At 47.4% G+C, this 23,156-nt stretch overlaps 1 protein-coding gene across 7 annotated transcripts in view; it reads right to left on the bottom strand.

Moving 5' to 3' along the window:
• tanc2b (tetratricopeptide repeat, ankyrin repeat and coiled-coil containing 2b) overlaps positions 1-23,156 on the bottom strand; it is a 118,320-nt gene that overhangs the window by 76,498 nt on the left and 18,666 nt on the right. For all 7 annotated transcript variants that reach the window (XM_035612324.2, XM_035612325.2, XM_035612326.2 and 4 more), the window contains exon 3: positions 11,289-11,394. In XM_035612324.2, the coding sequence (XP_035468217.2) occupies positions 11,289-11,355 (67 nt within the window). In that variant the 5' untranslated portion in view covers positions 11,356-11,394. The remainder of the gene's footprint in view (positions 1-11,288; positions 11,395-23,156) is intronic.

Below are 23,156 nucleotides of genomic sequence, written 5' to 3'. Positions count from 1 at the left end.
AGAGAGGTAGAGAAGAGCAGACCGGCACAGAGCTCTCCACAATGTGAGCAGCGAGGAAGGGGCGAGCGCCAGGTGTCAGTACGCATACACTCAGTGAGCCGCGCATGCACACACACTCACACACACACACACTGAGGCAGACAGGCAACTCTTTCTCGCCCCCCCCCCCTCCTCTGCCTCTTCGTCCTCCTCCTCCTCCAGCAGTAACTCTCCCTCATCCTCCGTCTCTCTCTCTCTCTTCTTTCAGCTAGGGTAGGATTCCTTAACTCTTTGTCAGCTGGCTGATCTCTAAGAGCACTTCCTGTTTCCACTTCCACGTGTGCTTCGGGGGCAAAAAAGGGATCAATTCATTTCCTCTTTTTTTTTATACATCAAAACCCTCAAATTCCAAATCACAAAAGCACAAATTGGGAAAAAACCTGCGTTCACCGACTGTTTTTGGCCACGTGGGGGCAGCAGAGACAAAGTGTGAGCAGAAAAATTGACATTGTAACCTCCTGCAGTCGGCGTGGTGAACAGCTCCCTCTATCTGCACCAAGCACAAATCAGCTCGTGTCTCTGGGCACCTGCAGAATATAAGAGCGATGGTTCTATTTGTATCTCCGCGTTTGGTCTCCGCCAGCGTCTGAGGGATGAAACGTCTCTTCGGCTGCTGAGTGCTCCGACGTGTTCACCCGCTAGTCGCCTCACTTGTCTATCCGCCGCTCGGTGTTGGACAGATCGTGTACAGTGGGTGATGAGCTGCGACCAGCGATGGCGCTGATGAAGAGGGAAGCCAAACGGTAAACTTTCAGACCAACGGCCCCAATTCCCGAGCTGAGTTCGGAGTGTTCATGTGGTGCTTTTGAGTTTGATCACTGATGGTTGAGGATGAAAACACACCATAGTTACACAGATCCGCCACAACACCGGTCGGTGTGTGCAGCGTATCGTGTGCGTTTTCTCTTTCAAATGCACCACATCTCACATTGCCAGCTGATTCTATTTCAGTCATTCAGAAGAGACTGCTTCAACTCCACCTGCCCTTCGATACGAGGGGCTACTGTACATCGATACAGGTGACATCTTCAAAGATCCGATATCGCAGAGACATAAATGGCCTGGGAGCTCAGTCTGCGAGTTGTCCGCGTGCTGCAGTAGTTTGTGTTCACGTTTGCAGAGATGCTTGCACACGAACCGCCAAAAGATTTGGCAACGAAAAGAGAAGACAGAGTGTCACTCGGCTCGATCCACGTCTCAGATTGGGCCCTGGACGCATTTCGTCACGCTATCTACAATTACTGGTCAACCTTCATTGTTCACTCAGAACTAAAAGTTAAATTATGCCCGGGAATCTTGGAGGGAGTCCTGCAAAACACGACATGACGCTACAGTAGACGCAAGGATCCAATTTGCAAAACAATGGATGCGGTTTTATTTCTGTTGCCACAAAAAGATCTGAATGAAATCGTGTCTCCAAAGGAACAAGTGAGTAGTTTTAGGCGCATTTTAAGTGAATTGGCACAGGTCCATGTAAAGTACTGTATGTGCTCTCAGTCTTTTATTCATTTCCCCGAATCATTTTAATCATCTGAAGAAAAAAAACAACACCTATTAACTGATCCAAAACTGAAGCAATTTGTCAATGAATTCATTAGTTAATCGACACAAAGTTCACGCGGGACATTTTTGATAATTGACTGTTTGCAGTCAATTCGTACAAGTTGTGTTTCCCGAACCAGTGAAGACGAACCGAGATGAACTACGACTTAAAAAGGCGCCGAAAACTCCTCCGTGAACGGTCTCGCCAGCGATCACGTGTTCGACGACTATTGCTTCCCCTTGAACCACAAAACTCGTTCATCATTATCCTCCGCAGTGACCGCCGAAGGAAGGGACGCGGCGCCCGGGTCACAGTAACGCGCCGAGCATCAGTCACACTTCAGTCGCGACCACGTCCCTCTAATCAAACTGTCACAGGGACGGTGGAGAGACCTGACACGGACCCAGCGTATATAAAGAGGTACATTCAGCGTCTACTTCCTGTGCAATCTCTTTTTGCCCACAGGGTGGAAGACCATAGGGAAACTTACTGATGGCAAGAAAGGGAAAGGCCAAAGAGGGAGGCGGCAGGAAGGGACGTGAGGAAAGGAGGAAGTGGAGGAGGAGTGAGAGTTCCCACTATTGACGTTGTGATCAGAGAGCGGAGGACGGGTCAGACCCACGCATCGCGCTGCCCACTCCCTACTGACAGAACTGTGGAGCACGGCTCCCTGTACAAAAGAGCTGCATGAGAGAGAGAGAGAGAGAGAGAGAGAGAGAGAGAGAGAGAGAGAGAGAGAGAGAGACTCATGGACCAGTCTCCGCTTAAAATTCACCGGAATTTCTACTCGAGAAAGTGCAATCACTTTTGAGAACAGCATTCAAATCCACCGCCATGTCGGCGTCAGCGGGATGTCCAGGACCCCCCCCCCCCCCCGCGGTGGTCTGATGGTCTGACGTGCACTGTGCTGATTGCAGACATGCATCGGGGCCATAAATCCACATTGATGACGGCAAATAAATCCAGAACTGCAGAAATAGAAGAAGAAGAAGAAAAAAAAAAAAGGGGGTGCAACCTGACTGGTGGGTGGACAAAAGTGAGGCATGATTAATGCCATCTTCCACACATCAGAGTGCGCCGTAGCAAAAAAATCCATAAGAGGATGTGCTTCACTCTGCTTATAGCGACAATGGGGGATACAAACAATGTGCAGCTGAGGGCCATTGGCAGCAGTGAGCACCAGCTATTACCAGCAAGGAATGCACTTGACTGTATTGTGTGTGTTCTTTTTTTCATATCCAGCAGTTGGCGATGACTGTACACGGTCTTGACGCCTTCTCTTGAAAGTAGCGAGCGTACTTGCACAAGGACAGGTAATAAATAGAACGATGAAGCTAAAGAAAGTCACCGCGGTTTCCCCTGCAGACATTTTGATTCGTCGTAGTAAGAAGAGCACAGCGGTTGCTATCAATGTCAACCATGTCACTTGACAAACGTCCAGGATTTCCAGAGAACTGGAACAGACAAAATATAATCACCAAACTCGTTGAGAAAGACCATTTATTAAACTACTGCAGAGGGAGAGGTTTGCAAGAAGATGACATGATCAGGATGAGTCAGACCTCAAATGGTGGTGGGGGAATAGAATCATCTTTTGGAGCGATGACTTTTAGGAAGAATCATCTGGTTTAAGATTCTCATAAAGCTAATCTTGATTTCAGTAACATTACTAGATTATGGGTTATGTATTTATTCAAAATGACTCAGCAAGAGTTGATTGCTATTGTCGCGTGTCTTGATCCCCGTCCTGGTTTTGCCTGAAGTGGCTGTTGTCCTAAGACCAACAACTTCCTCAGCCAATCAACGTCTGTGATGTCATCGCAGAGAGCAACCCTGACCAGAGGAGACTGGTCTCAGGCCAGACGCCACTTGGCCAAATCCAGAGGGAACATGCTACACTGCAGTTTTCTATGCGTGACACAGAATTGCTTGACTTTCTGCTGTTGCAGTGAACGCTTTTGGACCCGGAACACAAATTAATTGTGTAATTTACCACCTCGAAAAAGTTCATTTAGACTCAAGTTACTCTTTGACACGGTGATATCTAAAACCGTACAATCCTCCCTTTAACTACGACTCTCAGAAAAATGTTTGGCACCGTCTCTTTGAGCCCGAGGACTTGAAGGAGGTCGACCGTGACGTCAAGAGGCGCCACTGAGCTGTAATGACGGGCGCCATGAGTGCCTCCCACACCCCACGAGATAGGAGGACGCCGCCGCCGCCGCCGCCGCCGCCACTTTGGGCCCCGTCGCCTCTCAGCCCCCGAGCCCTCTCTCCGAGGCTCGTCTGAATCGTCTTTGACCTTCAGCGTACTTTGCGTTTGTTGCTATGGCTACGCGGTGATGGGGGTGCCACGGGTGTCTGCCGATGATGAGTTTGGCGGCTCCGGGGTCATACCGTCGACACGGGCTACGCCGTCTCCGACCCGGGCGAAGAGGGGTGATGTGGCCACGGGCGAGGAAGCGATGAGGTGTCTTCCTGCTGACGGCCCCTCGTGAAACCTCTACAGACCAACTCCACTCCAAGGTTGTTTTTTTTACCGACTTGGTAATGAACTTTTTAAGTAAGGAAATTACACTGGAAAAATCCTTCAGGGGAAGAAAAGACCAACAGATAAACGTCTCTTACACTCCATCCATATATCTCCATCGCAAGCAATCTCACGGCTGGACTTGATTCAGCAACCGTGCTCTGGCAGACAGAACGTGCTCAGACGCTCCGTCAGCTCCGCAGGAAGACACCTCGGATATAAATGTCAAAAGCTGAAGGAAGAAAGCTAAGCGGCGCGTTGCCGTGAAGCTCAAGGAGGTCACATCAGACATCAGACTGTTGTCCTTAGTAACCAAAGGTCAAAGCTCCTCTCGGCAGCCGTGCAGCGCATTGATTCACAGAATCGCTGTCTGCTTTCGCCGGCTGCATTCCGTGTTTACGCGGCATCTTAATGTTCAGATTAAAAGGTAAATTAAGACGTAGAGATGTTACTGTGATTAAGAAAACAGATGAATGTACACAATAGCCAAAGAGCAGAAGAATAACACAACAGAAACACACAAACCTCAGCTGAATACAAACGCAATACTGGAGCTGAAATGACAAATCCAACTGCAGCTATTTCGATTCATTGTCCTTTTTAAACAAAAACTCATATTAAATTCTCTTGTTAAAGTCTTTTTCTAATGTTAAAATTTGTGGCTGTTAATTGAACTTTGATTTTGTAAATTTGTTGGTCGTGCAAAACAAAAGACGTCTACAGTCTCATCCTGGCTTTTTTCTAACTATATAAAGAATCAGTTAATTCAGAATATAATCAGGAGATTAATGGATTGCAAAAAAAAAATCATTGAGTGCAGCCTTAAAATACAGACAGCGTCGATAATTTCTGACAATGGCATTAAAAATAAAGACTCAAGGCCAAAGTTATCTAGGGCCCGATATATATCAATAATATCGATCGATATGAGCTTTTCACAGACATATATCGGTATCAGCTGTTTTGTTTTCCGATATGAAATCTTTTATTATACAGAATAAACAATGCAGAAAATAAATCGCATTTTACATTAAATTAATTATGTTTATTTTCTTAATTGAAGTTCTACATATTTGGTTGTATTTGTGTTTTCTTTTTATTTAAGTTTATGGTGAAAAATAAAATATCAAGCATCAATTAAATTTCTTTGTCAAAAAGGTTTGATAATGACATCTTAGGGATCATTGACAGATTAATATAGTCCGATGTATCAGCCATATGTATGGTAAATCTTGTACTCCCTGATATCGATATCTGCCCCCAAAAATCCATATTCGTTGTGCTCTAATAATTTCCCAATATTGGGACTAATACATACTCTTTTTATTTTAGGATTATTTTATATTTATTTTTTAAATACGATATCCCTGAGCAGGAGCACAGCGTGGTTTGCAAACAGGAATCTGCTCCTCTGAAATCCATCCATTCATATTTCTCCCTCTCTCTCTCTCTCCTGGGTTCATTAATACAACAGGAAGGGGACGTTCTGTGGAGCAGCAGGTGCCAATCTGTCGCACGGTGGAGATCCGCCAGAATCAGCACATGTTCAGCTGCCGCCGCCACCGCCGCCGCCGCTCCTCCTGGAGCCTCTTGCATCCATCTGATAATATTCTACCGGGAGGAATGATTTCGTTTCTATGCGAGTCACTAATGTTCCCCAGATATTCCGCAGCCCTTCTTTGCATGTAAGTAGCAATATATATGTAAATTTGCAACATCTGCATACACATTTTTTTCCTCTTCTTCACCCTTTTCATTATTTGAAGTACACACGCCGACGCAACAGATCAAATCAATCATAAATACTTATGCAAACACTATAACGAACCAAATAACAGGTGCAAGGATGAAACGCAAACGTTTCACTAACTATGCGCTGATTTTTTTTTTACATTAGTCCTTTAATAAAATCCTCATCCTCAGTATTGGATTTCTCATTGACATTCGCAAACTAAATGTTCCTTTATCCTCCGGCCTTCATGTCTCTTCTTCAGAAACATGACCATTGTATATGTGACTTAGAAATGAATTTAAATGCAGCACATCTACATGTTTTCATGGTCCACTCCTTCCAGTTTGTTTTCAAAATATCTGTGAAAGAGTATAAGTAGTAAAGCAACATGTTTACCAGAAGATCAACAGAATACTTGAGCTGCAACAGTTAATCGATAACTAATCAATGAGAAAATTAATCACCGACTATTTTGATAATCGATTAATCGGTTCAAGTAGTTTTTAATGGAAAAAAAAAATCAAAATTTTCTGATTTCATATTTCTTAAATGTGATTTTTTTTTTCCTGGTTTCTTTGCTTCTCTGTGACAGTAAACTGAATATTTTTGGTGTGTGGACAAAACAAAACATCATCTCTGGGTTTTGGGGAAATTTTATGACATTTTATGGACCAAACAACCAATCGCGAAAAAATGATCGTCAGATTAATCGATTATGAAAATAATTGTTAGTCGCAGCCTTTCACTGATGCCAACTGTTGCTCATCAAATTGCATTTTAAATCCGGCCGCATGACGTCTTTCTAAGAAGTCGCGGTTCCGAGCATCACTTTGTGTTGGACTTTACGAGAACTGCACGTTTGAATATCCGCAGTTCAAGATTGACAATAATTGCCTCTACACTGCACTACGCCCGCCCGGCGGTCGTGTCACTCCTCGTGCCTTGGAGCTCGGAGCATGTTTGCTGATCTGATGATCTCTTATTAGATTTCTCCACCACTGTGGAAAATGAGCCATCAATTAGAGAGCGCTGTGATTAGGGGGAGGGGGCGATCTGATTCCTGTCAAGCACCTGCTGCCTCCAGACTCGTGGACTTACCGGAACGTCGCGCCTGAACGCCGACATTCTCAACACCAAGACGTCTCAGCCTTTATTTGACATTTAACTGGGTGTGTAAATTAGTCGGCGTGAGAGTCCAGTCATTATCTTAACTAAAAGCTTGTTCCCTCACAGAAGAAGGATAACGGAGCGAGAGCAGGTTGGCAGGAGCGTCTCCTCTAATCCGCCGAGGGCCAATTTAGATCAGTGGAGGAGCATTCATCTCGCAAACATCTCCGAGCGGCGATGGCACAACGCAGACAGACGGCACGGCGGCAGCTGTGAGTCTGTAGTGAGGGCGTGACCGCGAAGCAGACTGATCGCAGGACTGAGAGTACGTATTTAAATGAATTCATGAATTCAAAAAACTGAACTACTGTTGAATGTGTGACTTCCTGAGCTGAGACGATTGTGGAAAGTAACGGGTCACCACAGGGGTATGAGTATTATTATTATTATTACTGGACAAGATGATTCTCTTTGTCCTGTTTCTGTCTGTTCACGTCTGTATTTATGACATAACCGGGTCCAGGTACTGTGTGGACTATTAATGCCCGGAATCTGTTTTGGTTTTGTTTTTTTTCCTCTTCCAGTGAACAGCAGCGTTCAGAGATGAATAAAGCATAAGGTGCAGTGAAGCGGAACATGACTTGCATTTCTATTTCACTTTCAGCACATGGGTCCTTGCAGCGCCGATGATCGAGGTGACAGTTGACTGTGAGGAAAATGTGTCTCATAGGACAAAATGGTAAATACTATATTTTAGTAAATATAAGTAACACACCATAACTATAGACTGCACTATAGACTGCACGTAGTCTGGAAGGTGAAGCCAATACTGAAGGGACTAAAACCTGTATTCTCTGGAGTCACCAGAAGAGGGCGACTCCACTTGTTGTTTCTATAGAAGTCGATGAGAAAATAACATTATTTATAACGACAGTAAATGTTTTCCTGAGGAGTTTATGGTTCACTCTCTAGTTTCAAGTCTTCTTCAACACAACATGATGTTCATTTTGTTTCTTATTTAGAATCAAATAGACACGGTGAGTATTAGGGCGTGGATACAGTGTGATTGACAGCTGGTTCTGTCCAATTGGTGCTTGTGAACGTGCAGTGGACGAGTCAGGCTCCTCCCCCCGCTCCTCCAAATATGGTTACTTCTGGTTCCAAAAACCAAGATGGCGATGACCAAGATACATTTTTAACTCAAGGCTTCAAAATGGTGGCTAACGACCAACGGGGGATGTTAGATTGGTTTTCCAGAAAAAAACTAAACTAAACGTTGTTAATCCGAATTCCTTTGGGCTCCTGTTGAGCTTGTGCACACGTGTGTGTTAACCACATCTCGTCTGGTCAACTGTCACACACTCGAGCTCGTGTCGGGGCGCGTTAGTCACGCAACAGCCCCCCGTCCAGACGACACCACGACCTTTCAACCCCGTTCCTCGTCACCCAATCAGCCAATGTCAGAAACCCGAATTGCGGTGTCACGCTGACGACTTTTTTTCAAGCCGGGACCCCCCCACTCATCTCCACCCCGCCGCCTGGTGGGAACAAGAGGGGAGAATGAAGCGAATGCCTACGAACTCCCACTGACTCACGAGCTCCACAGTCACAATGTCAGAGCCGAGACCACGCGGGGACATTTCGGCTTCTCGTGCACATTTGGGTTTTCCAGACGGCTGAACGTCAACATGAAACCGCCGAGGGCGACAGTTACACACGTAACAGCTCAGGTCTGATCTGTGTCTTGACAAAAAAAAAGAAGGACTGGGAGCGTATCTGATCCGGGCTCTTTGTTGAAACACACTGAATCTCCGGATGTGAGATAATCACACGCACTCACTTCAGTTTCTTGAATGGCGTCTGATCGACTGGAGAGAACGGCAGCGAGTTACAGACGGACTCAACTATTAATGACAAGTGTCTGAGGATAACACGGCGCACGACGCATTCACCCCTAGAGAGAACGCCGCATTCCCCCGAGCGTGCCGCGATAAGAGATTTGTACATGTCTGCATCGTGGTCGCAGTGAGATAGAGCCACGTAAGAGCGGCTTTTCTGTGTCATTCAATTTTTAAAAAGCGCCATTCAACAGCTTAGTAACTTGGGGGCTAAAACAATGTCTCCACTCCAGATCAAGGGACAGTTGGCTCGTCTGTGCTCTTCAGATTAGCGGCGCCGTTTCCCCCTTTGGAGCGCCGCTTGTTCCTGCAGCCAGACGCTTCCTTGTAGTGTAGCGGCATCAAGCACAAGAGGACGATCATCTTATCTCACCATCTGAACCAAAGACCACTTCCAGCAGCCAGTGCATCCAGATAAAGGGGGCCGTTTTTAGAGAGACAAGCCCCCCCCCCCTCCCATAGTGGCAGCAGAGGGATGTGGCTCTCTGGCGCTCCCTGTCTGCCGTGAGCTGAGGAGTCGGCGCCGCTAGAACCCGTCCTTGGAAGGGATGGAGCAGCTAGGGGGAAAAATGTCCGTGTGTGTTTATTTCTGGGGCTTGAGAAAAGTGTAAACGGGCTACCTGCACAACCATGTCCGGGTTCTACTTAGTGCTGCTCGACTGTTCCCGGGTTCCGGTTCAACAATGGCGCCGTTCCGTTGGCTGATCGGCCACGAAGTGTCGGCTGCAGACCTTTGTGCGAGAGGCGACGGAGAAATGATCCCGGCGTGTGCTGTACCAGCCGTCGTCTTCTCGGGTCGGGATGGGTCGGAAACCCGCGAAAAACTTTAGTACGCCGTTACATTTTCGGTCGAGCCGAACAAAGTGGCAGTGGGTACTTTCCCGATGAGGTAATGGTCATATGAATGCAGGTCAGCTGTGACAAAAAAAAGGGGCCTTCACTGAGAATAGAAAAATATGCAGTTACAGTTACTAACAGTAAAAAATGACGACCTGTGCTTAAATCAAGCAAGAAGACTAACGAGCCAGGAAGTCAAAGACCAAACGATTGAATCAAACGGCCTGTTGAAGTCCCGACAGAGGGAACTACTTCTTGAACTCAACATATCAATGTTGTCATGGAGCTTAAACGCTTTTTTTAAAAAAGTAGAATGACACTCAGTCGAAGCACGTACCTCCGCCAAGGACGATCAGTCCTGCACAAGACTGTCTAGGTCTGATAAAAGTTTCAAACACTGATTTTTTTCTCTCCTCTCTCTCTTCATAAACCTCCACTGAAGTGGTTCATTTGAGGGAAGCGGCAGTGACATAATATACTGTGGGATATTTCAGGCTCGACAAAATTAATTCATCTGTGCAAATGGAGTGGGCGGATGGACAAAAGCCCTTAGCGGGGCATATTTTCACACCGTAATATATAAAGACGTGATCGTGGGGAGACAGTTACAAGACTGCAGGTGGAGTAGTTTCATTATACTGGCGATAAAAACACAAAACTTGCAAGAACAACTGTGCTGCTCCGGCAGTGGAATCTCTCCCGAGCGCGTTGCTTTCAGTTGGGATTAAACCACATCAAAGGGCCCGTTCCTCTATAATGCTTCATACGCTTGAGTTACAGTAATGCATTCGAAGAAACAAAAGTTTTTGATGTGGTTTTTCCCATAACCTTGGAGTAGAGTAACTGAATAGTGATTTCACCTGACTGTGGGAAAAATGGGGAGGAGGCGCAGGGTTGGTTTGTGTAGCACGCAGAGAAAATGCTTTTGATTTAAGGGGTAAGGGGTTTCATGATATCAGTCAAAAATCATAATACATATGGACATGATTTATCATTCAACGTGACTTTGCTACACGTCTGATGGTGGTGAATGAAGCTCAGTTACATTCAATTCTGTGTAAATTAAATGTAATACTTTTTTATACCTTCCCAGGCCTTTTAAGACTTTAAACTACACTGTATACTCTGTATACTGCAACATGCATGATGAAATCATGTTCAAATAAAATGAGAACAAACGTGTACAGCTCGACCTCGACAGCTTGGACCTGGTTGAGCGGTTTGAAGTTCACGCAGACTGCGAAGAAAGTGAAGCATCTGCAGGAAGTGTTGAGTTTGCTTTGCCAGTAGAGTATCAACGTGTTGTTATCGCAGCTCTGATGACACGGCACAGGACGAGCGATGATTTAAGAGTTTCTTATCCGTCGGAAAGGAACGGGAACAGGAAGTGAAACAAACCTCCAGTGACAGTTCGCTAAGGAAAACCTGACGTGGATACAAAACTGCTGAATCGAATTGCTGGTGAGAACGTTTGGTGTGAAGGGGTCGTAGATAACTTCCTTTAAGAAAACCTTGTGTGTGTGTGTGTGTGTGTGTGTGTGTGTGTGTGTGTGCTGACGGGCGTATGCGTCATTGTTTGCGGCGCGAGGAGACGAGACTCACCGCTGCTGCGACTCTTGCGGTTGGCCTTGCCGCCCGTCAGCAGCATCTTCAAGCTGTTCCTGAACATCACTGCAGCAGATGCCCGCGGACCAGACTACAGGAAAATCTGTCGGGGAGGGGGGGGAAAAAGACGATATATGCATGAACGTTTCTGGGAGCGCAGGCAGGTGCGGCCTAGGTTCTGTAGTTAAAAGCATCGTCAGAGCAAAACCTAGATCAACAGGGAAGAAAGAAACGTGGGAATTTAATGTGTCAGAAATGGGTGAATTCCCACTAATGGAAAGTAACATAATCTTATGGAGGTCACCAAAGTACAAGATCAAAGGTTTCCCCATAATTAAGGCACTGAGCTTTTTTTTATTATTATTCCCTAACACATTTTTTTTTATCACACTTTGGAAAATGTAGCACAAAATCCTCACAAGCACTCGCACGCCGATCGACGTGAGCTACCGTGCAGGGCCATCGGGGGTCCCTTTCAAGGGATGTTGACAGGAAGTGGTCAAGGATCAAACCACCGACCCGGCCACTGATGGTCCACCCACTCTACTGTACCTGCCGAGCCACAGCGCACCCTCTCATCGTTATTGTATCGCCGTCATGGTGCGTTGTTTATGAGTTCACCTGAACCAACTCCATGCCGTCTTTATACGCACGGATATAAAGCCATGTATTATGTTCATTTGTGTTTTATTTGTATATCATGCCAGACCTCCCATTATATCATTCCCAGTGCCATAAGAGCCAAGACACTCGTCTGCGACGTCGGCCACATGACATTAGTCGTCTGTGGGAATGTGTGCGTCGCACTGGGAGCCTCTGACATATTTCATAAATGAGCGGATGACACAAAAGCATCGTGCACTGCAGAGTACTGGCGGAGTCTGGGGGTTTCAGTACAAAACAGGAGCCACTCAGCTGACAGACAACAACTCGAACCATGAGATTATCTTCACTTCTCCACTGCAGCCCCCCCCCCCGCGGGCCGCGGCACGAAGCCCCGGTGCAGAGTCCTCCTCTGCTGCGAGTCCTGGCAGCGGGCTTTCTTCATTAGGTGGGAGTGACTCAGCAAAGCCCCACGCGCAGACGAGCTCCAGCTGGAGGGAGCGGCGCTTGGACCCAAAACGACAATAAGGACGATATAAAAAAAAAACCACCCAACAACGAATAAATGAATAAGCTCACAGAGGACGAGGTGGAAAAAGAAGAAAAAGCACGGCCTCAAGGATCGAAGCGGCTGAAGGACAATGAGACGCTGTGTTCAGGTGGGATGAAACTGAGCCAGACAGCATCTGTTTGTGTTTAGAGCCTTTCTTCTCCCTCGTTCGCATCTTTTGAGAATCGTTTAGAAGGAGACGCTCCTTCTCGCGTCACACTTATCGATTGAAGCCCATGTGAACCGACGGAGTGTGAGGATTAGTCGGGGCAGGGCGATTATCTTGAATTTAGAAGAAGTTGAATCTTCTGCGGCCCTGAACAATTCTTTTTTTTTTTCATTTCTGGTTTGCGTCTGGCTTTTGCTTTTGCTTTTCGATGTTGTTTTTTTGTAAAAAAAATGAAGTTGTCTCCAGTTAGTCTCACAAAGATTGGAAACTGAGGAGTCACTCGTTTTGAGTTGAGCTTACGGGCAGAGAAAGAACTGAAACAGAAATCAATTTGGACGACAACAACAACAACAACCACAACAACAACAACAACTATACCATTGGAAAATTGAGGGGGAGCTACTGCAGCTGCCAAAATAAGAGGCGACCCGGCCTCCCATCACTTCACATGGCTCCTGCTGCGCCTGTTGTTTGATTCAATGAACGTGAGAGTGGTGGAACTCTGAGCGGAACTTTTCTCCATCGATGAACATCCAGATGATTCAAGCAGTGGTAGAGAATTGGTATTTGCTCTCTGTTAGATTAGATTGTGTTCGATTAGCTCCCCGCCGGCCGCACGCGTTGGGCTCCGACTGAGATCAGGTGAAAACAATCGGAGAAGTTGTAAACAAGGGGGAAGAAAGATAAACCCGACGCGCCGCTCTTGTTGCCGGGATGTTGACAGATAGTGCGTCGATTGCCGTCGGCTGTGACGCACAACTGCATTCCACACTTCTTCATTCATCACGCCTCACATCTGTGGGCCATTATCAGGAGGTCAAATCTCAACCACAACCAAATCTAATGCATTCATGATTTTGAATGATTTACTATATTAAACTGTATACATTTATATATGTCTCTCTTTACATAACTGCTCACCAGTTTACTAAAGGTTATGTTTTTATTTATCTGTCTTATCTGCGGGATTACTCAAAAACTACAGAAACGTTTTCCATGAAAGATTTTGGAGCTGATCCAGGATTTTTATTTTTTACTTTGGAAAACTCTAAAGGGTTAAAATGAAAATGTATTTGTATGAATGTCAAAATTTCAAAAAACGTTACTGAATAAAAAATCTTTACAAAATAAAAAAAATAATAATTTCAGGAAAAAAAAGTCAACATGGTTTTCCTTAAAACAACATGATTATGGACGGACGGACCGACCTACTGATCACTACATGTCCCCATGGCCGATGCAAACCTGCAAAGAAATGTCGCACATCACCCTCTTGGCCCCTCCTCCTCTGCCACCTCAGCGGTTTAAAAGACCGCGAGTGCGTCCGTGTGACGTGCGACGAAAAGGTCTCAGTTCCACGGTCGACCTCGGCCACGCAAATGGGCTCGACTGAGCTGTGGGAACAGAACTAAGGGCGGCTTCATCACGGCGATCATTAGAGCAAGAGAGATGAAAAAGCATTAGTCACACCGAAAGGTTCAAGGTGGCCGAGCGGTGACTCAGGACGCGGCCACGGCGTGGTATGGGCTGATTTCCTTTTAATCCAAGCTTATTAATCAAGAGCTACTTCGCACAAAAAATCAGTACGGTATATTTCCCTGCATCCCCACACATTTTCTAACAAACGTCATTGGCAAGACAACGTTCTTCAGCCACAAAAAGCTTCCTCTGTCCCTCCGTCTGAAAATCAGTCGATCGGTACGAGTCATGTGTCGTCTACCTTGACGAGATGTAGACAGCGGTCGGAGAGTGTGTGAGCGGTGGCAGCGGGTCAGATCCATCGGCATGCACGCGTCCTATCCGATGGTACAGCCACGTCACCTCAGCATAGAATATGAGCGAGGGAGACGCTAATTATGTGTAGGTCGGGTTGACGCACACATGCTGTGATTTGAACACTACATGGAGATCTTAGTAAGCCACGTGTCGGTGAGTACGTATCAGGTCAGCTCTCCATAGTGCAGCTGAGACGGACTGGAGGGGGGTGGAGAACACAAAGGACTTCATAAATCTGTGGCCATGTGTACAACAGAGAGTTAACCAGGCGAGGCTGAAGCTGTTTACCAGAGCAGAAGACAGGGAGAGATGCTGCTGTCGGCTTCTAGAGGAGGTAATCAATGTTTGAAATCTTAGAGGACAGGATACCGAGTAGGCAAGCACACACACACGCACGCATACGCGCGCACACACACACACACACACACACACACACACACACACACACACACACACACACACACACACACACACACCTCTCATTCCCACTCTCTCTGACCCTGTGTACCGGCCTTTGAGAACGGAAGCCAAGAAGCAGCGTGCTCTCGCAGATAATGTGCGTGAGCGGATGCAGCCCATATCTCAGGCGCTTCCACAGCTCGGCCATAAAGATCCTCTCCGGTGTGTTGGGAAGCACTTAAAGGCGCATGCTGCAGCAGCCTGCATGACGAGGCACCGCTCATCTGCTCTGGTCACCTCTGAAGTGGCACACTGGGTTCTTCTGATGAGGCATATGAAACACACACAAGACGCAGCTTGGTTTGGTTTGGTTAGTACGGAGTCTCGGAAGGGACATGGAGGGGGGGGGGGGGGGCTGCAAGTAACGATTATTTTCATAATTGACTAATCTGTTGATTATTTTGTCGATTGATCGATTAGTTGTTTGGTCCATAAAATGGTGAAAAATGTCATTTGTGTTTCCCAAAACTCAAGATGATGTTTTGTTTTGTCCACACACCGAAGATATTCAGTTTACTGACACAGAGGAGCAAAGAAACCAGAAAATATTCACATTTAAGGAGCTGGAATCAGAGAATTTGGAACCAATTAATCGATTATCAAAATAGTTGGCGATTGATTTAGTAATCGACTACTAAGCGATTAATCCATTAACTGTTGCGGCTCTAGAGATCTCACAAAAGCTGTCACGTAAGAAAAAGATGTACTTTTGCGAGATCTTGCAAAAGCTTTCACGTAACTAACGCAGTCGGTTGCTAGGGAACTCAACTCGGACCGGTAGGTCAGAGTATTGCGACGAAAGCGCCCCTTTGCGCAAAGTAGTCTCTTCTGAGGTTTCTCACTTACAGTACGTTAAAACCACGTGTGCTGCCAAGCACTGATTTAATGTCTTTACGTTTGAGGCCAATCTCAAACAAAACTCTCCTCTGGTTTGTGTGCGCTCCACATTTATTGTTTGGTCCGTTTCCAGATTCCGTCAATGGGTTGAATTGGCCCTGGAAGCACATTGAAAGTTATGCGAGAAGTACATCTCGGCTCACGGAGGCTGAATTTAACAGGTCTCCAATTCGGCCTCTTGGGCTCAACAGACACCCGAGGGACGTTATTTTGATTTGGTTGCTTCGGCTTTTTCCTCTGTAAGATTCGCTCGAAAAATGTTTCTTCGTCACAGCGCGTTGAGAAACCAGAGGCGTGATTATCGGAGGATGACGCCCCACTTCTCTCCGAAACCTCCTGCGTAGAACCCAATAAATGTTTAATCAGCAAAGCTTCGTCTAAATTTTTAAACATAAAACAACTCCAGCTGGTAGCAGGTGCAGACGCCCCCCCGTCGAGTCTAAGCCTGCAGTGGTAACCACCATAATGCTCCATTAATTATATCTCATATCCAATCAATAATGTATCCTCTAATGGGGCCAGCGATGGCAGAGGCCAGTGTTGCAGGGCCACGCGATAGGATTTATCTCATGTTACCGCTGGGATCCAAATTAAAACCCATCTGAGGGGAAACCACACAGAAATTAGAGGGGACACACTCTCCCCCATGGGAGAGCTCTTAGCGTGATTACCATATGACACGGAAGTTTCCAGAGAGGCGAGCGCTCCGGGAAATTTCAGGGCAAAATCTAATTTCTGCTAAAAGCCGTCACAAGACGCCGCCTCAAAACGGGTAATCAGGAGTCACCCATGGATGGAATGCGGCTCAATTTAGCTCAAGTTACCAAAGAAAAGAGAAAAAAATCCCACCGCAGCCGGAGCACGGTGAAGCATCGACAGTCGGAGAATGACAAATGGACTTTGTCCCGGGGGAACGCACGTTTCCTTGGAGCAATTATTGTAGAATCCAGTCGTCTGACGCGGGAAACATGAACGTCGGACCTTAATCAAATAAGAGCAGAGGCAGAGGAAGCACTGCAGTATAAGTCATCGGCAACTCCTCTGATTCCCTTCATTTGTTTCTGCACACATCCTCGCTGTCAGGGCACCGGGAGGAGGAGAGGGGGGGGGGGGGGGCAGATGGACATGTTCATTAAAACAGACAAACAAATCCTTGCTGCAGAAGAGCATCTCTGAACACAGCAGAGGAAGAAGATTCACCATTGAAAAAGCGGCGCCGAGGGATGCTCGTTCAGTCAGAGCCCCCGTCCCCTCGTCTCGCCCAGCGGCATCAGACGGGGATGAATCACGCTCCCATCTCCAGTTTGACGATGGTTCAGGTGAGCGGCGTTCCATTAATCACACTGATATCAATAAGGGGAAGTGTCAGCGCTCGACTCACAAGGTGAGAGTTGCGCAGGGGCGATGCAGAAACCACTTGGGCCGCGCCGGTAACAAATGTTTTTCTCCCGCCCTGAAAGAAAAGTAAAAATTCTATGATTTCAGCTTCTCCAATGTGAATATGTTCTGGTTTCTACAGTCAACTTTGTGGACAGCATTTTGGAGTTTGGGAACATTTTTCACCATTTTATTTTTCACCATTTTATGGAAAATAATCAACAGATTAATCGATAATGAAAATAATCGTCAGTTGCAGCCCTAATTGAGACATTTCTTTCAGCAGTGTGTGCATGACTGTGGCTCGCTAAAGTCTCATCATGGACCGACAATATTTTAATTTTAAATTAATTTGCTTTGCTGCCACAGTATCAACACTGGCCACCACACATTTGATTTTAATTTTCTTCTTTCTTTTTACTTTTCCAATGGGTAACATCTTACGTCATTGTCTAGCTGCGTGCACATTGATTTGCTCTCTCTCTCTCGACGACAACAACAACAACAACACATTTGTTCGCAAGCGTGTACATCAGCACATCGGGAGGAAGTTGAGATCCGATATCACAAGTGGTCACTCGAGACGTGAGACAGATTCCACCGGCAGGTGTGAACTAGTTCGCCGATCTGCTCTCCGGTTGACACACGACGCCCTCTGTGACCTGTGACCCCTAAGAGGTCAAAGCTAAAGAGCAAAGACAACATTTGGTACAAGTCTCTGGTTTCCCGAGCGGCCCTGAAGGCGACGCGCTCACACATCCATCTCTTTGCCTTTCGTCTGAGAACTCGGGGCGTCACGACAGACGTGTGCTCTCCTCGTTTTCCTTTTTACGAAGGGTCCATGCATTTCTTCTCCAAGACACACACACGACACAGGCCCACATATACGGTCGAGTGAATTATTGTGTGCTCCGGGTTGTGTCATCTCCCTGTGGGGGGAACAGAAGTCCTCCTACACAGGCCAACTGGCACGCGGCTCCATTACCACATCGCTGCCCAGTTTAAACCAGCTCAGACTTCGCTCACCCGCCGTCACATCCACGCGAAGGGGGCGACTGAAATACGCCCGTCAACCTCCATCAGAGTCCCACGGAGCCAGATGAAGGGGGACATCTTTTATTGTCTTCATTTTCCCCCTGTTTGTTTTTTAGCGGATGTCTTGGCAAGAGCAAATAATGGGATGAAATACTGTGAGCAATGACGACAGATGTATGAAATCCCCCTACATACACAGAGGAGGAGAGCATGCATGAATCGTATCTATTCTCTCAACGCTGCACAACCACTTTTTTTTTTTCTTCTTTCCAAAGGTTAAGCTGCGTGCCGTTGACGTCATCGGTGCGACGGCCGACTGTGCGGACGGAAGTTGGCCCTTTTCCCAGCGATTGATAATGAAAAAGCCTTTTTCACTGCAGACGCCGAAAAAAAGAAAAGACAACACAGCAGCAGCAGCAGCAGCAGCAGCAGAGAGCAGATTCTTTAATATGTCGTGAATTGCTGCTCGCTCCCCTCTTTGTGGGGTCGTTGCCGTGAACAGTATCGCATAAAGACAAAGTGTGTGATGAGGGGCGGCGGCGGCGAACGTGAAGCGGAAAAAAAGAAAAACGTAAGAAGAAAGAGGAACACGCACAGTGGAGGACAAACGAGCTGATCAGCAGCCTCCTAATTGTGACGACGAAGCACTGGGACTGTTTATACTACGACATGTCGGAGGATGCTTGAAAGTGTTTCACCATTCACCGACAAACAAAGTCAAGATGAAGACGCTTAAAGGTCAAAGACTGAGTTAAATGTCGGATCCACCGGGAGAGGAGACGGTTTGATTAATCCCACCGACGGCTGCCTCCAGCCCTGCCTCCCTCCTCCACTCCCCTTGCTCGCTCACAGACCTCGCTGCTTACACCTGCTGGCCGTTTGGAAGCGCTGCCGCACCGTCTGCACGGACACAGAGGAGCCGGTGAGTCGCACCGATGAAGCGATGGACCTGCACCTAATCTAGAATCATAGCCTTTTCATCTTTAGCTGCCTGACACGTGACACCGAGACGTCCATCATCATCTCGTCCCCGCCGTGCACACGCGCGCGCTCGGAAAATTTTCTTTTGCATAAATCCTCTCGGAGGCTCCCATTTGTATGCCTCCGGGCGCCCCGAACCTGTTCAAACAAGTAGAGCAGAGCTGCAGGGGAGGAGAATTGGTTGGGTGTTTGACAGGCAGCTTAGAGGGGCAAATACAGTCATGACGCGCGGAGGGAAGGTCATTCCGCAGGACGCCGCCGCCGACGGCAGGCAGTCAACACGGGCACGGAGAGCACGTTTGCACTGAGATGGCGGCGTTCAAAGATCCGTCGGTTGTCTCACATCTGCGCAGGCGATGAAATGAAATGCTGGTGGTGCCTGCCGCTCCTTCCCTGCCCGACGTAACGAGCCCTCAGATGATGCACAAACGGGCCGATTTGGCCACTGCGAGGGAATAACTAGACAACCAACTAGCACAAGCTCCCGCCGGCTCTTATTCAAATCGATGTGTGTGCATCCCAGTTAAACCCATTTCCTTCAAATGCTCGACCACGTGTTTACTCTGCCCGCGGCCCACTGAGGGGCCTCGCCGTCACTTCATCTGGCTCGGCTGCTCAGAGATACAGAGTTTCGCACTCGCTTGCCCGGGGGCTGTTGTGCCATCGAGTGCATCTGCGTGGTTGACAGGCTTGGCACGGCCTTGTAAGTGAAGGGACGCCAAGGGGGGGGGGGGGGGACTCCTTGGGTTGATTTCCATTGTGAATCGTCGCCGTTACAAAAAAAGTCTTCATCTCAAAATGAGCAGGAGCAGAGAACGGACTATGCGGCCGTTCGGAACCGACGTCTCACCCTTCGTACTGGACCGACACGAGCAGCTGACATTCATCACACCAACCACAAATTTCAAGCAGCAACCGTCATTTAGAAGAAGAAGAAAAAAAATGCTTAGCACACAACTTTCCCCTGCAAAGCTCAGCTGCTTCACGCTGCACTGCTGCTGCTGGCAGCTACGAAATAAAACAGGGTCGTATATTTTCTCACGTTGCACTGCAGCAATGCATCCAGTCAATCACAGCTGCTGTTTGCATAGAAATGCCAGACCACAGAATTCACCCAAAAAAATCGATGTTTTGCCTCGTCACATAAGCGCCACGCGCCCAAGACGGGGCGTGAGTGGCGAGGTGCACATATCGTCCAACGTGGTTGGAACCTCTCAGGGGTCGTGACGCGTTCCCATCTTGTCCGTCTCGACGTGGTCGTCTCCGACTGAGCGTCGGGTGACGGTGAAAGAAACACGACGATGAGTCTCACAGAGGTTCCGTGTTGATGATTTCTATTCATGACATCCACCCCCAGCGAGTCCGTGCGGCCGGCAAATGATCCCCAAAGGTATGGCCCTTGGGGGGGGGGGGGGGGGGGGTTTCAAAAACCACAAGACAAGAACAGAACAGATCGATAAGGTTTCAACCAAACAGGGAGAGAGAAAGAAACTTGGGTATATGAAGAGGTTGAGTCTCTCTGCGCAGCCGGTCCAATCGTTAAAGGCGATTGCTGACGTCTGCCTCTGTTTTTTTATAAAGTCTCAGAGCTACGCCGGCGAGGATACGAGCGAGGTTCCACTGAAGCCGAGGCACACTGACTGAGGTAGGAGATGAATCCCGTTTCCTCGATGAATTATGCATCGTTCCAGTCGTTGTATTACCATGTTCACGTTCACTCGCAGAAGAACTTCTTCCCTGTGCACTGTGAATTAGCAGCACCTCTCTAATCTCCTGCCATCTCGTGCACACACTGTCTCCGCGGGAGATGTGCGCATGCCTTTAGCATGCAAATGACTCTGGAAAAAGAGGCGTCGACAGGTTCCAGGGATGAACCGCACTACAGTTGTTGTTGTTTTTGAATGTAATCACTGTCTGCGGAGAGAAAGAAAGGATTTAGGTCTACAGCCCTTTGGCATGTGTGCCTTCAAATGTGCTCCTCTCTAATGGGTCTTTAGATTTAGAATATGCAAATGTTCCTTCTTGTCATCCAGACTCACCACTTGTTCCGGAGCTGGCAACACAATGCCACAAAGGAAGAGACACGTTTGTGTGGCTCGACCGGGTCTCAGCGACACCTTCAGGGTTGCCATTTGTGACTGTATGAATGTGCATCGGAGGAGACGGTACAAAAGGAGAAGAGGGAGTGTGAGCGGGAGAGAAAAACAGTTTAAATGACTTGCTCTTCCAGTTCGGGCCCAGATTACCGTCGGGCTTGATGGAACGACGTTTGATTTAAAGCACGGGGGGGGGGGGGGGACCGCGGGACACCGAGACCCAATTAGCGCGCAAGTCGGCCGCTGACCTCTGATGGCAATTTGATGACCACCAATAAACGTCCGTTAGACCCCAGGCACTATCGCACCGCGTGTCAATCAAGTGGCACCGAGCTGCAGTTTGCTCCTGCACTCGCATACGAAGGCTCCACGAGCTTGGTGAGAAGAAAAGAAAGAAAGTGTGGCGACAGTGTGAAGATGCTATTAAGTCTCTGGTAGAGACGTTTGGCAATCATCCACGCTGTTTCCCCTTCAGCGGTAATGCGTAATGCGTTTTATTGGCTTTTAATTGAAAGATACTTATCATAACTCATTTTCATTAAGCGACTTTGATTGTTTTTTTCACGTCAAATTTTTTCAATTACTTGTTTTGTGCTGGTGTGAGTAATCCGGAGAGCGTCGGGTTGACGAGGCTCTGTTGTGAAAATTAATGAGCTGTACATACGAGAAGGGGCGTCTTCGTTCTGTCTGCTCCTTATTAATTTCACCGAGACGAGGCGGCGCCTACTCGACTGGAGCACAGCGTCGTCGTCTGGGGGATAATGTCGGCACAACACCGGTCACTGTCAGCACGTACAGTAACTGTACATTTTGTCCTCATGCACAAGATGAAGACACGTCAGACAGAAGAGGATTTAGGTGGCAGAGGTCGCCCCTTTTTTAAAGGAGACATTGTACGCCCATATTTAGGTTCATCATTTTAATTTGGGTTATTACTTGAAAAGGTTTACATGCCCCAATGTTCAGTGAACACTTCAGTTTCCTCAGACTGTCCATTCCACTTTCCAGCCTCTGTCTGAAACACTTGGCTTTACTTCCTGTCTCTTTAAGGCCCATCCCTCAGTCTGCCCTGATTGGTCAGCTGGCTCCACTCTGTTGTGACTGGTCCACAGCTTCAGGCCACATGTAGGTAGTTCTCCAGTTCTCGCTTTACCCGGCTTTGTTTGGGGGCGTGACAGACCAGACGCCAGACGTGCCTTATGCACATCTGTAACATGGTGATGTCACCGTCTTACGGAAGAATCGGCCGGACTACAGAGCAGGCGCTTCAAGAGCAGTGTTTTCTGTCGGGGAGAGGAGCTCCCTTTGACCTTGCAGACCTTTTACATACGGAAAAAACTATACAACACACTGGAGGAAAAACTGAAAAGCCCAATATGTCTCCTTTAAAGCGAACTAATCGGGTGAGGGTGCAGCGATATTCCGTAGGTGGAAACATGCAGGGTCACCCCCAAGTATTTCCCCCATTTGCTGAAGGTCACAGGCCGACGGATGAGCAAGCCTTTTCATCAGGCCTTCTGCCATCCACATTATCAGGCTGAGCCAGGCCCAGGCGACGTCAGCAGAAAAGAAAAGAAACCAGCTTCTATTACCCTCTGGAGATGGAAAGTGTCGACGTACAGAGTGACCATGGGGATGGATTGTGGAGGTTGAATAAGTGAAGATAAATAACCTTTCCGAGTCCATCGATGGCCGTGTTGGATCGAACTACAGGTACACGGGCATGCATATTTAATTAATTACCGCCAAGAGCACTTGAGCACCGAGCCGCAGTCGGTGGAGTTTACACTGTTGGTCAATTGCAGGTGAAATATAAACGCAAGAAAAAAATCTTTTTGGTTATTCATGCCGTGTCTATTTTGGGGGGGACACTCGCCGGCAGGTGTCTAAACCCCCAGTCATGAATACCGGTACACAAAACC

This window comes from Scophthalmus maximus, chromosome 16, assembly GCF_022379125.1.
Source record: "Scophthalmus maximus strain ysfricsl-2021 chromosome 16, ASM2237912v1, whole genome shotgun sequence".
Taxonomy (NCBI): Eukaryota; Metazoa; Chordata; class Actinopteri; order Pleuronectiformes; family Scophthalmidae; genus Scophthalmus; species Scophthalmus maximus.
This window is presented reverse-complemented; position numbering and strand designations above follow the sequence as displayed.